The sequence below is a fragment of the Daucus carota genome, chromosome 9 (genome assembly GCF_001625215.2).
Source record: "Daucus carota subsp. sativus chromosome 9, DH1 v3.0, whole genome shotgun sequence".
Classification (NCBI taxonomy): domain Eukaryota; kingdom Viridiplantae; phylum Streptophyta; class Magnoliopsida; order Apiales; family Apiaceae; genus Daucus; species Daucus carota.
In genome coordinates this window covers 32,415,297-32,434,856 of record NC_030389.2, presented here as the reverse complement: position 1 = coordinate 32,434,856, position 19,560 = coordinate 32,415,297, and the positions used below count along the sequence as shown (strand labels likewise).

Sequence of the window (19,560 nt, the reverse complement as noted above, 5' to 3'; positions counted from 1 at the left end):
TTTTCCGAAAAATTATTATCTTATTATTTTACCGAGTTTTTCAATTTTTTACACTAGCCCAAGTCGGGACCGGACAAATTTATTATTTTAGAGAGTTTATTAATTTACCGAGTATTAATTTAAAGAGTTTCTACTGTACATAATAAAATACAGTTTCAATGAAGGGAAAATAGATTTTTTTGCCACTCAACTTATAATGTTTTTAGAAACTTGACACCCAACTAATTTTTTTTCATTTTACTCACTTATGTTAAGTTTGGATCTTTTTTTAGCCACCAACTTAGGTTCGGATTTGATTACTAGCATTATGATAATCTTTGTAGCATCATTTATACTTAGTGATAGTATGTAATATTTTGATAATGTGTCGTATGTTTATATCTTTATATATAACAATAATAATATAAAATGAGCCGATGAAAAATTAAAATCAGGAAAAATCGTAATTAGAATTCTAAAAATTCAATAAATCATGAATATAAAATCAATAACTTCAAACAATACACCCTCCCTGATAAGATAAAGTGTAATTGAGTGATATGATGCATCATCTTTCGTTATTAAAATTTCAATCTACTAGCTCAGTCTAAAATCTCTCTCAAATTTATCTTCATAAATTTTAATAACTTTATCTTATTACAATTTTCAAGATAAATAAATAGGGGAAAAATCTCAAATTGGTCACTGAAGTGAGCCTCTAATATCAAAACTTATATCAAATTTAACGGGGCCTCATTCCTACCACTTTAGTAACGGATAATGACATATCCGTTAGTTTGACTGGTTGACCAAACAGAAAAATGACGTGGCGAACAGAGTAACTAACGGACATGACAGGCTGAGTGACTTTGTCTCAGATTACAACGGCCACGGTAGAAAAAAGAGAACAAAAATAAAATAAAATAAACAATACAAACAAAAGCAATGGATTCTTCATTATTAGTTGCCGAAGGAAGTAAAATTATTTACGAAAGTAGTCTTTTAAAAGCCATAAAATGCGTGTAAAATTTTTATCGCCCAAGTTAAACAACGTTGGAGACATAAAAAATATTCTATATAAAGATACAGACATATACTAAATCATCAAAATATTATTATAGACTACCACTATATTTTAATAATGCTAGACATAATTAATGTAATGCTAATAATCAAATCCAAACCTAACTTCAGTGACAAAAAAAAATGAACCTAACATTAGTGAGTAAAATAAAAAAAATTATAGTTGAGTGGTTAATTTCTAAAGAAGCAATAAGTTTAGTGACAAATAAAATTATCTTAATGCTAGTAATCAAATCCGAACCTAAGTTGGTGGCTAAAAAAAATCCAAACCTAACATTAGTGAGTAAAAGGAAACAAAATATAGTTGGGTGGCAAGTTTCTAAAAACACTATAAGTTGAGCGGCAAAAAAATCTATTTTCCCCTCAATGAATGATAATTTTGATAACAATGTTTATATTTTTGTGATTATTGTAATATTAAACTTAAGAATTTATTATGAGGATGATATTAGAAAAATATGAAAAAGCTAAAAGGAAAAACTCGATATTTTAAAATATCTGTAAATATTGAGAGCATCTTCGATTAAGGATGATTAAATGATTGACTGAAATAATATAAACAATGATTAGATGAAATTTACTAAGGGACTAATTATATGTATTTTTTATATTATAAAATAATTTATTATTAATATAATTATATTATATTATTGTGAAATGATAACATATATCGTACGTAAAATTGTTTTGCAGATATTTTGAAATTTGCTAAATATATCTCATATATTGTTTTATATAATAATAGAATCGAAATACAAGACATCCGTCATAATAAAATTCATATCAAATAAATATAAGGAGTCGGCAGAGTTTTTGTGTGGATATGAAAACATAAAATAGAAAATAGGTTAAAAAATTCTATTATTGTTATTTCATTATTTATTGCGAATTTTATCTATAAAACATATTTAAATTATTTAACTTAAAATTTCTTTCGACTTCTATATTAATTTGTCATACAAACAACTGTCATGCCACTCCTAGATGTGTAATAACTCCAACCAACCAACATTACACATACCTATTATAAGTATAAAACAATTACAAATTAAAAAACATTACACATACCTATTATAAATCTAAAACAATTATAAATTATTAATATAAATTTTAATTCATTCCACGCTCTTTAGAAGATTGTGATAAAGATGAATAAGTCGGTGGTAACGCTGACTTGACAAACAAAACTCGGAGAGAATGTAGCCATTTGTCCATATTGAAAACACAGGATATCCATGAACAAATTTGATATCAAATTAATTTTGAAAAGTTAATTAATTTGTCAAAATACAATATGAAATAAATTTAAAATAAGATCAAATTTTAATATATAGAATATCTAAATAACAATAATTTAAATATTATTTAAAAATAATAAAAATATAATAATATCATTAAAAAACTCCTTCCAATAAATAATAAATTTTAAAATTTTATTTAAACCTGTGCTTGGCACGAGTCATCAACTAGTACACCAGTAATATAAAAAAAGATTTCTTTGATACAAGGCATACCCTGTGCATTTCTATTCCTTGGGAGAAAAAAAGAAGCACGCCTTATCGAATTGTCAAAGTTAATTTAACACTCATAAAGTGAAAACAATAACGAGAAAAAAGTTTGACATTGTTCTTAATTTTAAGTCGACGCGATGCATGATGATATATCTGTTTGATACCCTCCCATTGATTAACAATTTTTTATCCGAAAAATCCACTATTTTTAGCAGATATTGTGGCGATTTTAATCCAACTTAACCAAACACCATAAAAAATAATCAAAGACCGATGATAATTTGAGCAATATTCTGTCAGGCATTTTATCTTTGACCACAAAATGTCAACGAGAAATATTTCACGGGATTGGATACAATAACATTGACATTACAAAGCATGTTCATGCTGGTCAAAACTCAAAAGCATCTTTTTAGCTGGAATGGATACTAGAATTATGAGTTAAAATTTTATCATTTCTTTTGAATAAATACAGTTTGAAGATCTGCTTGTGACTTACAAATGCAACGTACTGAAAATGTACTTTATTTTCTAATTATTGCATGTGTTTTTGTCCAATAATAATCCAAACTTGCCCATTTTCTTATTGAAATTCAACAAGATCTGCATACAAATTGTCGGATAAGATGGAGCAACACAGCCTTTTTGAAGACAAAGAGATGCGAGATACCCCTCTTTGCAGTGCATGAATCTGAACATTTGCAAAAAATATTACAAATTTGATTCCGTAAAATAATGGTTTAAGCGTATAGTTGAACCAGTGAGACATGAAGTCGCGAAGACTAAAAATAACAGGTATTTCAGTATTGTAAGTTCAGAAAATCTTCTGAAATAATTTGTGACCGAAAATATCACCGGTTTAATTAGATAAAATATTGATTGAAGTGAACTGTTGAAACCTGAATCAGTGGCACATGGACACAGAGAGCTGCGAAAACAAAGAATGAACAGGTACTTTAGTATTGTAGTTTCAGAAGACCGTTCGAACTAGTTGGTGAAGAAACAAAACGGTCGATTGTGGGATTATAACCGATCAATAATGATGGTCGGTTGAAACCTGATTGTTAAGGAGAGATTTATCGGGTTTAACGATTTTTATTGATCAAATTATATATCGATTGTACGCTGTTCATTTTACCCTCTAATGTAACTCGGATTAAGACTTGAAGGAGAAGAGCGTTATCAGAACCATGACTTGAGTGATACTATTATAAAAGTTGTGTTTGGTCGGAGAGAATGATATATTATTTCTGATATCAGTTTGATTGGGCGGTAGAATGAATATGGTTGAATGAAGTTTTCAACCAAACACAGTACCTAATTTGAATAACAAAACTCATACATTATACCATGTCTCCGAACCAAACTATTCTAATTATTTTACTACAGAACGGGATAAAACCTAAACTTTTTAATAGAAGGCGAAGACATTTTAGACAATTTAGACGTGTTTAGATGATAAGATATTATTACATTACTAGTTAAAAAGCAGGACTCTGCAGAAATTTTGGCCAAGCTGCCAGAAAATGCATGTGTGATTCAACCTTCATCGCAATGGAAAGCACACGTTTTAATTGGACAACTCAGAAATAATTAAGTAGACAGCCATCTCACCAAACAAACAAAAGTACTAGTACTAAACACTGTATACATGTGCATTACTTTAACGTGCTCACACTCTTCTTAATCCCACCTAATTTCAGTTCATGTTTCATAATCTTTCTGTTTGCCTATTGTAAAAATCTGCAATAGTGAATTGTACAAATCTATACAGTAACAGTTATCTTTGGAAACCACCCCGGACAGCTCAGCTACGATTCCGGTTAGAAGTCCATATTTAAGTCGGAGGTGTGACGATGAATTACTGTACTAGTCCAACGAAAGTGTGAGGTAGATTGTTATACTAGTTTCAGGTTTAAGTCGGAGGTGTGACAATGAATTATTATACTAACTCTTTTCAGGATGCGCTAAGTATGCCTAACTAGCCCGGACACTTAAATATTCCGTATAATTATTAGTAGAAAAGAAGTAAGATGATTTTTATACCAGAAAACTTCAATATTAGAATAAATCAGAACAAAAATTTCATTAGTTATTCTTTACACTTTCAAACACTACAGCTATCTTCAGCTGTTTTCTTAGTTAACAAGTAGTAATATACAATTTATCAACTTGCAACCTCACTAATGCTGTAATGCAAACCACCACCCGTTCGATTAAACGCGTCACAACACCACCGCTCAACCGCCGCATCGCCGCCGCTAAACAACATCAATAATCCTCTGTTTCTTACCACACTCTAACCCTAAAATCTCCATCTCTCTCATTCTCTTCTTATTACACGAATCAACTTCTTCAATAACGACTTTATTATTAATATTAACAGCGGTAACTATATTAATCCCGAATAATCTCACCATCCGAACCGGAGCAAAACCGACCGCTTCATGACCCAAACCCGGTCCATTCCTCTCCTTCCAGTCAATAAAAAGCTGCTGATCCGGTCCGGTTGATTTCATAAAACTCACAACATCACCGGCTTTCAATCCTTTCTCTTTAACGAACCGGCTCCAACCTTTAGTCAACACATAACTCTGACTACTATTCCAATACGAATAACGGAATCTCCACACTTTCCCATTAAAATCTTCGAAATTTAACAAAATGCCTTTCGAAATCGCTCCGTTCTGGATCGGGAAATGCTTTTCGGCGTGTTGTTTCGGGATCACTAGCCGGTTCAATTTCCCCACGTCGCTCGGCGTCACGGTTTTCTCGAATAAATTTTCACGCGTCGCAACATTTTTTTCGCACGATAGCGAAATAACGTCGTTAACGAACATATTATTTCGCTTGCTTTGATGCAACTCATCGTTGTACGTGTGTTTACGTAGCATGTCTACGATCTCGGCTTTCGAGTGAGAATTAAGAAAACGTGATTCGTGATCATCGTTTTCGGTTTCGGATAATGGCTTGAAATTAGTCACGGCATCGCGGCCCCGAAAACGCTGGGCCGCGATGTCGTAAGCGCTAGCCGCTTCATTCTCTAGGTTGAATGTCCCTAGCCAGACGCGCTGGTGCTTCTCGTAAATTTGAGCGCCCCAGCGTCCATTAGGCTGGGGAACAACTCCTTTGAATTTCGACGAAGGGAGTTTTCGTGACTCCGCTTCTAAACTGTTGTTGTTGCTGCTGTTGTTGTTTTCGGAATCGAGAATTACGCTCGTGCCGCTCCCCATTCGGGACAGGCCTTCGGGCGATTTTTCGATATCGAAAATCAGACAAGGTGGTGATGTTTGGGGAGGTGGAAATGAGTCGGTACTTGTAGTGCTTTGATCATCTATGCAACTAGTATCCATTTTTCGTGTGTTGTTTGAGGAGAAAAAAGAGGTAGTTAAGGAAGTAAAGTGAGTTTGGTTTGGTTGATGTTGAACAAGTGTAGCTACGTGTGTATATATAGGAAAGACAAGACTCGATCGCCCGACGTTTAGGTTTAGGACATGGAGTACATTTGTAAAGTATATTTAGTACGGTTTAATACATGTTGTTATATTTGTATTGTTTTTAGGATTTTAGAATATTTTATTTAGGTATGAGGGGATGAAAATGGACATTGTTTAGGCGGGTGGGTCAACTTGTGTGAGAAAGTAGGGAGGAAGATTCATGGGTTTGTGTGTGTTTAGGTGTGTGTGAGAGAAGAAGAAAGGAGGAGAAGTAATTTGAGTCACTTCTGTTATTCACTATTTCTATCCTTCTCATTTTTATTCGGTCTATATAAAATAATTATAATTTATTTTTAAAACTTTTTGTTTTGAAAATATTATACTTTATTCAGAAAAATAATTTTTTTAAATAATTTATAAAAATTATATTTTATAAGAATTTTAAAATGCATGTCGAGCCCTCCGTCTTAAACATATACAAAATGGGATGGAAGAATATTATTTTTCAGGAAAAAAATTCAATTATTCCAAGAATATATATGTGTGTGTATATGTTATATTCTAAAATTAAATAATTTATTTCTAAAAAATAATTTATGAAATATTTAATATGAAAATATATCATAAAAATAAGAAAATTTTACCTGTTTTTGACAAATAAAAGAGGCCAAACATGGTGAGAAATGGTATTATGTGATGGGGAGGTGTGGGCTGAGTGTGTGAAGTGGGGTAGGCAGGATGAGGAAGAAGATGAGGTGATTTAAGTAGATGGGGGTTCACATGAGGAACTTTTATTATTATGCTCCTTTTCTAATTCCTATGTTCTATCATCTATGTGCATGCAGTATTTCTTTTTAAAAAGATTGAAAGTTCAAGTTCAAGTTCATCCCCCCTCAACCTTTTGCTCATGCCTACTAGTTATCTTATGTTATGTGGTTGTCAAGATGTTATCTACATATGAATCTAAGATTTCTGTATCTATAAAAGGTGATGATCCATTTACACCGGGATGATAAAACAATATTATGTAATCCGATGATATAATTGATATGTTTTGATATTATTGAATTTAAATAAATCTGGTATAAACCCAATCTTAGTGGGTGTTTGATTCTGGAATTATAAGTTAGATGCAGTTATTCATACCGTTTTTGTAAAAAGTTGGGAAGTACTTATAAAAAGCTAAGAATCTTAACTTTAATTTCATGGCTTCTGCTTTTTTCTCGAACAATTTAATCACTTATAAGTCTTAACTAACTTCTAACTTTCACTTTATTTTTTTTACATTAAGCAAAAATCACTTATTTTATGCTCACTCAAACGCCCATTATTTATTATATTCACTTAGGCTTTGCTCCTGAGTTTTTATTGGAGAGAAAGCAAGTGAATGTAAGTGAAAGCAAGTGTCTTTTTGGAATGAAAGTTTTAGAGTGAAACTATACTATATTTTCATTCACTTTCAATTGTTTTCATCCTTTTAAAAAACTTGAGAGCACGAGTAGGAGTGAAAGTTACATAACTTTATTTTCTCTTCACTTGCTTTCCTCTCTTTTTAAAACTCGGGAGCAGGCGTTAAATTCATGACGGAGTACATCACAAACAACAAAATGACAGGTGTTGTGGTTCAACTTGACAGAGAGTTGGCATGCATGATGATGGGCCATTGGTTAAATAGGGATGGACAAATAATGCCAATACTAGAGCTCGTCTAGAAAACCTTCCCACTATCTTACCTGGTACTTGGTTGCTCCACATCCATTGTTTTTTTAATCAGCAATGGTTTCTATCTATTCTTTACAATTAAAATAATATTCTACGGAAAAACAACGGTTGTTACTAAACGATGCTTATCTAAGACAATTTGTTTCAAATATTCCTTTTCATTTATGTTCAAACTTATATCAAGAACACGGTAACTTTCCTACCAGCTCGACCTATATGGATACTAGATTCTTTATTTTCGGGATGGTTTTTATAATATATAGTTTATAAATTATTTTAATAAAAAGTTGATATCTAAATATTTACATAAAAAATTAAAAATAAGTTATAAATATATAAAAATATATAAAAAGAAATGAGAGAAACGGATAAAGTATAATATAAGAATATCAAGATATATAAATAATTCTAAATCTTAATGTTAAATAAACTTATTGTGACGTGTCATAATTATTCCTTCCGTACCTCTCGTTACTATACAGTTTTATATTATTTGACACGTATTTTAAGACTTTCATAGAATATAGTTCTATAATTTATTTTTCAAATTTTTTTGTTTATAGATAAAAGTTTAAATACTAAATTTTTATTCTGTAAAGAATTTAAAATAAATTATAAAATTATATATAGATATATAAAAATCTTTAAATACATATCAAATACCCCATGTCAAATGTATATAACTAACGGGACTGAGAGTGTATTGAGAAATAAAGAAAAAATATCACTAAATTAGTCAGTGATATAAAAATATCTCAAACCACCTGCCCTACATACAAGAATGACCTCATTTTACTAATACTCTACTCACTATAAAGAATCGTTGTTTCTGATGTAATTCGCTTTCCACCTAGCTTAATAATCATTCATTAGTTTGGTTTTATTTACCTTCCAAACACTCGATATTGCGGTTGATCATGTCAAGAATTAAGGTTTACACTTGCTTATATTCGTTTTTAAGGATAATGGTGTTTAATGGTGGGGTCTACGAGTTAAGTATGTTGTCAAATAAAGTACGTACTTATCCACTAATTAACCCGTCAAATATTTCTTAATTTGATATGATGAAGCAGATAATCTCAATCCTATGTAAAGAACAGCTTTTTCATAAGCATATGTCCTTTATATCATCACGAAGATCAACCGATCTATCGGAATAAAAAGCTAAAAGTATTAATAAAAGTATTATTAATTATGTTATCTCCTAGCTCGATCGGCATACACATCAGTAATCTATAAGCCCCAGTAATCAGGTTTTATTTTTTAACACCTTTTTCTATTGTATATAATACAAACGTTAGGATAATGTCAACAAGATATTTAACCTAACTGCAAATATCTATTAGACGAGCTTATGTCATTTTCGTGCTCCTTAATTCCGAGTTCGTAACAGTGAAATGTTAATAACATATACTCCCTCCGTCCCCCTCATTTGTTTACATTGGGGGACGGGGCTAGACACGCGCATTTTAATACTCTCATTAAAACGTAGTTCGCTAAATTATTTTGAATTTTTTTTTTCTGAATAAAAATTTGATGTTTAAATTTTTATGGAAAAAAATTCAAAAATAAATTATAGAACTATGTTTTATATGCGCTTTTAAATGCGTGTCAAGTAAGGTAAAAAACTGTAAAAAAAATGAGAGGGGCAGAGGAGTATACCGGCTGGATAAGAAAAATATCAACTGAGTTGGAACACGTTTGACAACGCTGAAAATAAGTGACTTAAAGATAATTGTTACTTTAAATCGAAAGAAGTATATTTGTGTAATAAATTATAAACTTATTTATAGTCAGAAATTGATTTAAAGTATAAAATTAGTTTGGGATATTTTCTTTAGTGACTTTTTTTTTTAAAAAAATTACTCATAAATCATAAATCATCCGTAAATCATTTTATTTTTATTATAACATTTTAATAATCCATAAATCACTAATAAGTGAAAATTACTTTTTAAACTCCCAGAATATCACATTAAATTATGTTAAATCATTAATTATAATTTTAAATTTAGAACTCTTAACTTTATTGGATAACACTTTATAATTAAGTCATCGTGCGATTTTTTTTCAACTCATAATATATCGTGACCTTAAAAAACGAGTTTATGTATCATAAAACTTTTACTTTTAAAAATATATGAATTTTCTTTAAAAAAATAAGGAATTTATAAATTCATGAATAAGTATCGAATACATTTTACTGAAAAATGTATCGAATACATTTGTATCAAAAAACCTATATAAATTCACTGTTTTACTTTAGAAAAATGTAGTCTTAGATTGACCATCTTAAAGTCTTCAACAATGTTGTTCTGACCGATCAGATTAAATAAGTTAGTGCAAAGATTGCTTGCCTAATTATAGTTATCTTGATTAAGTGTATCTTCTACACAATGTGAAAGCACCACGTGATCCATTTTCCAACTTTCCAGCTCTTAGTGCAGCTTTTCAGTTGGAGATGACAATGTTAATGACTTCAGAGTTCAGATTAGATGCCATTGTCATTCTCACCGACAGCTCCCGTTTCGCTATTACTTTTGGTTTTCCACAAACGAAAACTTAATTTAAATATTTTTAATAATGAATAAATATAAATTTTATGAAATATAAAAGATTTTCTATCATCATGCGTACGTTGTGAGAATAAAAATCTAATCTTTCTCCTTTCACTGCAGTCTTGCGAAATTTGGCTTTGTTATTATGTATATTAATAATAATTAGAAGTGATATTAATTATCACTTTACGAGAAGTTCTTTTTTGAACTGAATGGGTCTTCGCTTACCTATCAGATGGCATTTACATGTCACAGCATATTATAATAGCATATATCATCTACTAATTAAGTAATTAGTGATTAGGATAAAAGATTCGATAAATATCTTGGAGTATTGGACCACCTACAATATGATTATTTAGTTAGATCGATCTAACGGCCGGTAAAAAGCGAACCAAAGAGATAAGGTTGAACCATAAAAAGTTACTCCCTCCGTCCCCTTTTACTTGTCCCTTTTGAAAAAATAACGCATCTTAAGAAAATGTTAGGTGGATATCTTGTTTTCATACATATCCCTAATAAATGTAATGAATTAGATAGAGTTGTGTATATATATATGCTAGTCAAACATTGGAAGTTGTTACATTTTGAAAAAACATACAAAAAATTGCTTTGAAAAGAGAAGTGGACAAGCAATTTGGGACAAATTTTTTTTTCCAAAAGGGACATGTAAAAAGGGACGGAGGGAGTATATGCAAAGTGATATAACAGGTTTGGCCGTCAAGACTTTAAATCGAGGGGAAAAATATTTATATTTATATATTTTTAAATTAAATATTTTAGATAATATTTAATAATTCATATTTGTAAAAGTAAGTATATAAATTAATATTATATATGTATTTATAAATAATTTATTACTAAAGAATAAAATGATTCAAAATCAGAACCTACATCCGTCTGAAATGTTGCTATACTTTGATCATGATGGGACTGCATTGTAAAAGTAAAATGTATTTTCATAAATTGCACTAACTTTCTGGTTTCTTGATAAAATAATAATAACTGAAAATTCAAACCTTATATATTTAAACCGAGAAAGGAGCAAAAACCTTGAAAATTAACCAACTTAGCTAGTGGCTGGCTAGTTGCATACTTGCATCTTAATGAAACTAAAAACAAAGCTTTCATTTTCGTTTAGTTAAATAATACAAAGTGACATATCAAGATAAAGAAAATTCTGTACAATCACTCACGTAAATTAGCAGAACAAACAGCAGATGTATGTTCAGTATAATATTGACAAAAAGAAGAGAAAACAACAGAAAAAGACTATACAGTTTCAATAAGAAATGTCCCCAGCACAACTTGTTGTGACGCGTATATTTCTTTGTTTGTTTGAGTACAAGTTGGAAACTCTTTCACACAACATCTGTTTTGGAATACGGGGAAAAGTATTTGGACACAAGTATGTTATTGAGACATATCCGTAAATACAATATATTTTAAATAATAATATATTTTATAATATTTGTAAAATATTTAGGGTCTGTGATAAAATAAAAAAAAAGGACTCAATCCTTCCAATAATTCATTTCCATTACATTTTGTATTCTTAGTTTTCAGAAAAAGAATAGCACCATATTTGCTCGAATTATATAAATGAATCCACGAATGAAATGAGTTTAACAAGGTTTTATATGTATGCTCAATATTTGATATATGAGTTTCATGTATTAAATTTGTATTTATATAATTTGGTTTTAACGAGAAAATGTTAATAATTTATATACAAGCAAATGCTTCAGTTTTCAGATCTCATGGCTTGCTACATTCAACACATGATCGACATATTTAGAGCACAGAGTCAAAAATAACTAACAAAATGTCAAAATCAAACTACTAATACAATTTTGTGTAGAAACAAACAAAACAAACAAACATAATTCCCTCCCATAAGGAATTATTGGACTCCGCAAACACACAATGATCACTACGGGGCCGTTTGGGTGAGCTTAAAATAAGTGCTTTTTGCTTAAAATAAAAAAGTGAAATAAAAGTCAGAAGCATGTTAAGACTTATAAGTGATTAAACTGTTTGGCAAATAAGCAGAAGTCCTGAAACAAAAGCTAGTAATGCTAACTTTTTTTAAGTGCTTCTCTACTTTTTACACAAACGGTACAAATAAACGTTTATAACTTATAAGCCCAGAAGTCGGCTTATATTTGCCTGCCAAACACCACCTACATATTCTAATTCTCAAGTGATGCATACTTGTACGTGCAGACAAAATTTACAACGCGTTCGAATATAACGACTTGTCAAACGAAGTCGATCTACAACGATAACAACAGAGAAATCAGCCACAGAATTGTATGTATTTGGAAAAACAAGCAACAAAAGTAGAAGTATTAGAAACTAGAAAGTTGTTCAGCCATTAGGGTTTCCTATATGGGACCACTTAAGGTACGTAGAACAGCAATACAGGTTGCTTTTATTGACTTATTAAGGAGGAGACTTTTAGAATATTGTGCCTAAATCGGACCCATGGGCCATGACCCGTGTGTAAGTTCCTCGAACGCAATAAATAAAATCAATCAAATTAACCAAAAATTATTTATTGAATCAAAGACTAGGGTTTATATTTTGAAGGGGATAAGTTCTTTCGAAAACTAAATTTAATAAGCTCACAAGTGTCACTACGTCCATAAGTAAGACAGTGACCATATCTCCGATCACATTCTACATCTCCACCCATGTTTTCCGTGAAGAAAATTAACAATAGAAAAGAAGAGGATAATTGATGAACGAAAATATGTGTGATGTTTTTTAATATGAAGTAGACTAGAGAATTTAGAGAAAAAACATAGAAAATTGTAAAATTTGGAAAATATATATATTATGCTCACTTTTTGCTCAAATTATATATAAGTAAATATCATATTATTTTTAAATAATAACAAATACTTAATTAAGTAATTAAAATTACGAATATTGTATTATTACTATTGTCCGTAGCTTCTTGATAAGGATTGGATTAGGGATTAATCTAAGTAAAAGACACGTGTCTTTAACAATTTTTCAGTTTCTTAATAATCTAAAATCTTATATAGTTATAAAAAAGATTTTCATAAAATTTAGAAATATGTAGATATATATATATATATATATATATATATATATATATTTTGATAATTTACGTAGACTTAAAATTTAAATTCTGAATCCATAAATCATAATTTTAAAAGTGTCCAAACCAGCTCACACCCCATGGAACCCTGGGCTATGTTGCCGACATGGCAAGCACCAACCAGAAGATAATAATCGCTTAATACCACATGTACTATAAACAATAGTAATACATTATTGCTATTACTACGATGACAATAGCTTGAATATAGATGAAAGTCACCACACAGATTTGTGAAGCCACTTGGGTGTTGATTGTCTTGTTTACTTCTGTTACTTGCAGATAAATTAGCATGCACCACGCATTATTTTACCTACGTAGTTGCGTTATTACGTACTTCACCCGCTCTACTCCCTTGTCGGTCTCGCACATATTTATATTATATTTCTCGATACGAAATATTTAAATTTTGATAAATATATCACTTATTGATCAATAATTTAATCATATCATTAATCATCAATTAATTGACTAATAATTTAGTCGGATAGAAATAAAAAAGCTTAAGCTTTTAGACACATGAAAAATAATTTGAAACGATGTGTTCTTTTGACTTAATTTATCAGATTATATAATATATTATAATTTATTAATTTATAAATGAGTTGTGACCTTAAAAGTAAACGAAGTTCAGAAGTTAGATTTGGTGTGCTTTTTTTTTTTTACAAAAGCAAGAAGATTTCATTAACTTGAATATAATACAGTCGGGACAAACCCCCAACTGTCGATACAATCAGGTGGTAAAACAAATAGCATGCTAAAAACAATTAGATGATTTGTTTCCTGATCGTTTAACAGATAGAATTCAATAATTCTTGAAGCTAAGAACGAAATCAAAGACATCCCAAGCGATCCAAATTGCACCAAAATCTCTGGAAACAGTAACATCGCAATTGACCATATCACATAAAAACTATTGATAGCCCAATGTTCAGAAACACCAATCGCATAAATGGAGATTGGAGAAGTGGCACCACAGCTATCTACATGCCGAATACCAGCTATAGACTTGCCGAAAGCACCCCAGCTATCTACATGCCGGATACCAGCTATAGACATGCCGAAAGTGTAAACCCGTAAATGATGAACAATCTTTGATTGTGAAAGGTGAGCTCTTGCAATAATCACCACCGTCTCAGATTCGATACAGTTTTTGTAGATCACCAAAAATATCAATAAACTCGTTTTCAACTGATCCAACACGAAATCAACCCAATCATGACTAAACAAAGACATAACAAACACTCCAAAAGGAGAGACACAACCACACACTCCAAGAGGAGAGACACACAAACACCCAAAAGATTGGGTTTTATTGAAAAGAAATTAACGAGGGTAATAATAAATAATAAAGGGGTTGGGGCTTTCCACCGGAGAAAACCAGTGGAAGCCCCTCGATTTACTTGAAAAAAGACAAACCCTAACAGAAGAGGAAGAGAGAAGAGACAGATTTGGTGTGCTTAATTATATAAATAACAGATTAGCAACATGCAGAGAAGAGCCTACAGTATGTTATACATATCCCTACAAGTACGATTGCGTTAATTGAGATTGATTTTACATCCTTCTTAAGCGTCCAAAGTAAAACCCTCCGGTTAGTATTAACATCTAATCATAATATTAATCTCTTTGACATTTTAGCTAGCTCAGCTGATCAACTTGTGCAGTTTTACAGTTTACACTATACAACGCGTAATTTCTTTGTTTCCTCCCTTCTTAAACGGGTCAATGAGCGTTGCTAGCTGGTTTATATAATTTCCTTCATTCTAGAATAATCAACTCAGTTATTGTGACAGTTAAATATGTAATTTATCGTAAGAATTTTAGGATCCTCTGTAAGTAAAAGTCAACAACTAATGTATATCAGTCTTCGGCAGCAACCTCTGTTAAGTTGTTGAGTGTAAAACATTATTGAAGAGTGAAAGTAACAGTTGTTGCTTCAAGGTTCACACTAATAAAGCTAATGGGAGAATGCCATACCATCAAGATCCAGGACAAGAAAAAAAAGCCAAACTTTTAGGCTTGCAAATCATCCAAATTAACCCCATACTGCACTAGCCAGTACAAGTTATGAGACGAGGATGTACAACGATACTGCATTAATGAGATCGGGACCATCTGAATAAAAACACGGGCCTTCCTCGACATATTATGAATGCGGATTCAGATAATATTCATCGAATGCCAATATTTGGGAACTATACATTCTGCGGCATTTGAGTTTTTTTTTTGGTAAATAATGAATGGAACTTGAGGTACATTGCATCATACAGATGTGGTTTTGTAGGTCCTCATCCTGACCAAGAATCTGGGAACAAAGTGAAGCCTTAGATCTCATCTCTTCCGGATGTGGCGGTGCGCCCATCTTCCTGTAATGTCCTGTTCATTTTGTACCAGCATATTGCTCACTATTTCTACACAGCTTGTTGGCAAGTTGAAATCTATCAAAATTTGAAATCCTGCATCAATAAAGCGACTAAATTACAGAGTTGTGGCTGAACTTTACAGGCTTTTGCATTTTGGTGGCAGAAATTTCAAATTTGCAATATAATGGCCATACATTGCTTTTATATTTCACAAAGATGGGTAAGGACCACTTTTTTCAGAAAAATTTACTTTTTAATCTTTAAATAACGACTCTTAATATAACCACCTTTTCGAAGAGTTAAAACAATTTTTTGTCTTTATATTACAAATTTGAAATTTCGGCCATCAAAATGTAAAAACAAGTACAGTTCAGCCAACACTTGCAATTTACTCTTAATAAAGCTCAAACCGTAAAACATGAGAGAAGTGAAAACTGTAAAGTTTAGATTTATGCAATTAATTGGTTTCTTCAAGCAATAATTGTAAGTTGGGCAAATCATACAAATAAAGGATTTCTCACTGAAAGATTGGTCTTGTGTGTGTCAGAGTTTGAAATGGACAAGACAACTAATAAACAGGATACAGGCATACATATTTCAGCTTCAGCATTGACAAAAATCTTTCACAAACATTGAGTAGTAAACAGAACATAATCTTTGGCAAACAAAATTAAAATTCGATAGCAAACTAGTTTACCTGTTGAAATGTAACAGAGCTGAAAGTGCCTGAGATTTTCGCAGCCACCGCAAAGCATCAAGACGTCACATTCGGTTACCTGTTTTAACAAAACGATTATCATTCTAAACAATTCTGATTTTTGAGTCACGGAGTGGTTCAAGTCTTCATAAGAATTTCAGTTGTAACACAAAAAATCTCAATAGAAAGATTATTTCAGATTTCTCAAAATAAAAATGGACCGGGTATATGTTAATCATGAAGTATTAAGATTTTAGAAAAACTGGTCAATTAACATGATATCAGTGCTCATATTTGTAAAAGATTGGGGTACGACTACCTATAACCCCCTATATTATCATATTTAATTATAAACACGAATACAAAATTATGTCCGAAAGATGGACGTACGTGCTCTACTCTCAACTCAAAAATGGGTAACTATTTTCATATTTAATTATGAACGCGAAAATAAAATTATCTCTCAAAAATAGGCGCCAATGATCCAATCTCGACCCAAGTATGAGTTTTGGAGTCAATGAGCAAAAATATTAAACAGAACATTTTTCATTGGCAAACAAAATTTAAATTTGATAGCAAATTAACTAGTTTACCTGTTGAAATGTAACAGAGCTGAAAGTGCCTGGGATTTTCGCAACCACCTCAAAGCATCAAGACGTCACATTCGGTTACCTGTTTTTAACAAAACGATTATCATTCTAAGCAATTCTGATTTCTGAGTCACTGAGTGGTTCAAGTCTTCATAAGAATTTCAGTTGTAAGACAAAAAATATCAACAGAAAGATTATTTCAGATTTCTCTAAATAAAAACGGACCGCATATATGCTAATGATGAAGTATTAAGATTTTAGGAAAACTGGTCAGTTAACATGATATGAGTACTCATATTTGTAGGAGATTCAAGTTCAACTACCTGCGACCTCCTATATTATCATATCTAATTATGAACACGAAGGCAAAGTTATGTCACAAAGATGGACGTCCGTGATCCAATCTCGACTCGAAAATGGGTAAATATTTTCATATTTAATTATGGACACGAAAGTAAAGTTATCTCTCAAAAATAGGGCCGAATCTAAAACCATCTCCAAATCGCGTAGTGGTCCCTCCAAGAAGAAAGGATTGAACAATAATATTCTTCAGTTTCTGTCCAATTTCGATTATATTTGTAGATGTCGTATGACTTTTAATTAATGAATCGATTCATTTTTATTAAAAAAAAAAAAAGACGACAAAAATTTTATCACTATTTTTTTAAATTATCATGTAACTTATATAAAAAAATAATAGCTTTTTATAAGCAAATAAATGATTTAATCAAATATGAAAAAAAAATAGATTTTAAGAGATTCTAAATAATTTTAATTGAATATTATCAAAATTTTAAGCATATTAAAATCCTCATTGGCCTGAAGATTATGATAACTCTTTAAATCTCAATTAAATACATCCTAGCTAGGGTTTCATGTTAGCTTCGTGACCTTTTTTTTATTATTAATCGTAGGTTAAAACTACCAGAAGGATGGCTAGACGGCTGTTCCGGCGACGGATGCCTAGACGTGTGACCTGCCGATGGTTGTTGAGAGGCAAGAAAACAAGTCCGCCGCCTCACTATTCTACGCCTGATTATTCCTCCTTGCCTGATGAAATACAAGAGCAGATACTCTTGAAACTACAATGCTTTAAGTCTATTGTAACATGCACTTCTGTCTGCAAATCATGGTATGTTTTGATCAAATCACGCGGCTTTATTACCATGCACCTCTCTCGTCCACTTAGTAATGCAGAGTATTTTCTCTGCTCGTATTCTAAACGATTTTGTTATTCGATAAGAAATTATAATAGTGAAAGACTTGAAGGCTATCATGGCTTGATTTTTCCTGAGAGGAGGGTTACACTACATGGGAGCTGCAATGGATTAATTTGCTATACCAAATTAGATGATGTTTTTAGTCAAATTTATTTATGGAATTTTACTATTCGGAAATTGAAAATTCTGCCAAAATCCAAATATTTTTCACAGCACACTGCTTATGGATTTTGGTACGAAAGAAATTCTGACGATTACAAGGTTGCGAAGATCTCTTGTACAGAGGTATTTAGGGTTGAGGTGTATAGTCTGAGCAGCAATTCATGGGATCTGATCGCGACTAGTGGTCCTTCATATTCCAAGACTTTCTTTGATAAAGTTGTACATGTTAATGGTACTTTGTATTGGCTGGCATCGGACCAAATATATTGGTGGAGAAATAGGAGGATTATTTCTTTAAATATGAAAGATTTAATGTTTCGAGATACTCTAGTGTGGCATGCAGAGGAAAGCAGATCAGTTGTAACGTTTGATATGTTGGGGGCAGGCGGTCGTGTCATTCTTTTGTTTTCTTTTTATAACTCGGGAACGGACCATATGGGCATACATGTGTATGATGAAAATTTGAACGATCTATATAGGTATGAATCTGGAAGTAGTGAGAAAGAATATTTTCGTCCACTGGGTATGAGAAGCAGCGGCAATGAAGTTCTTTTTCAGAAGCTTGGTACTGATGCACCAATTGTGGTTTTTGATGCAGGGGATTTCAAATTCAAGGAGTTTTGTTCCTCAACCAAAACTATTTTCCGGGCAATACCTTTTGTGGAGACCCTGGTTCTACTTGATGATGGAGACTCTAGATCACTTCCAAATGCTCCATAACATAGTGTCATACTGTCATCCGTAATGCCATAGGCTGCTGCTTCTTTTCTATAATCTAGAGAATGTTCGGCTTGATGCATTTTGACAGGTGGTGTTCTATTTTGTACTTATTTGGTTTTTTACTCAAAAATGTTTATCTGATAAGTATTTTTTTACCGTATATTCATGACATTTCCTAGTCACAAAGTTATCGATTTCCTTACGGCAAATAATGCCGACGAAACACACAGACCGAAGAACTATGAAAATTACCTGCAGGGCTTATATTCTTTGCTCTGATCTCAAACATGAACATCAGAACATGTATTAAAATCATGAATAAAATATTTTATAAGTGTTGGTCGGTTTTGAACCTTGTTTTTTGAATTTTTGTAAAATACGGGCC

The 19,560-nt window shown here is 31.5% G+C and overlaps 2 protein-coding genes across 2 annotated transcripts; one reads left to right on the top strand and one right to left on the bottom strand.

The window, feature by feature from the left end:
- Positions 1-4,634: 4,634 nt before the first annotated feature.
- Positions 4,635-6,030, bottom strand: LOC108200360 (AP2/ERF and B3 domain-containing transcription factor RAV1). Its single transcript, XM_017368483.2, has one exon. The coding sequence runs from the start codon at positions 5,924-5,926 to the stop codon at positions 4,835-4,837; it is 1,092 nt and encodes a 363-aa protein (XP_017223972.1). The 5' UTR covers positions 5,927-6,030; the 3' UTR covers positions 4,635-4,834.
- Positions 6,031-18,005: 11,975 nt separating this feature from the next.
- LOC108201414 (F-box/kelch-repeat protein At3g23880) lies at positions 18,006-19,175 on the top strand. Its single transcript, XM_017369699.1, has one exon. It carries the CDS (start codon positions 18,006-18,008, stop codon positions 19,173-19,175), a length of 1,170 nt encoding a protein of 389 aa, XP_017225188.1.
- The last annotated feature ends 385 nt before the right edge of the window (positions 19,176-19,560 follow it).

Excerpts from the sequence above, each read along its gene's own strand:
- LOC108200360 (XM_017368483.2), bottom strand. The coding sequence starts at position 5,926 with ATGGATACTAGTTGCATAGATGATCAAAGCACTACAAGTACCGACTCA.
- LOC108201414 (XM_017369699.1), top strand. The coding sequence starts at position 18,006 with ATGGCTAGACGGCTGTTCCGGCGACGGATGCCTAGACGTGTGACCTGC.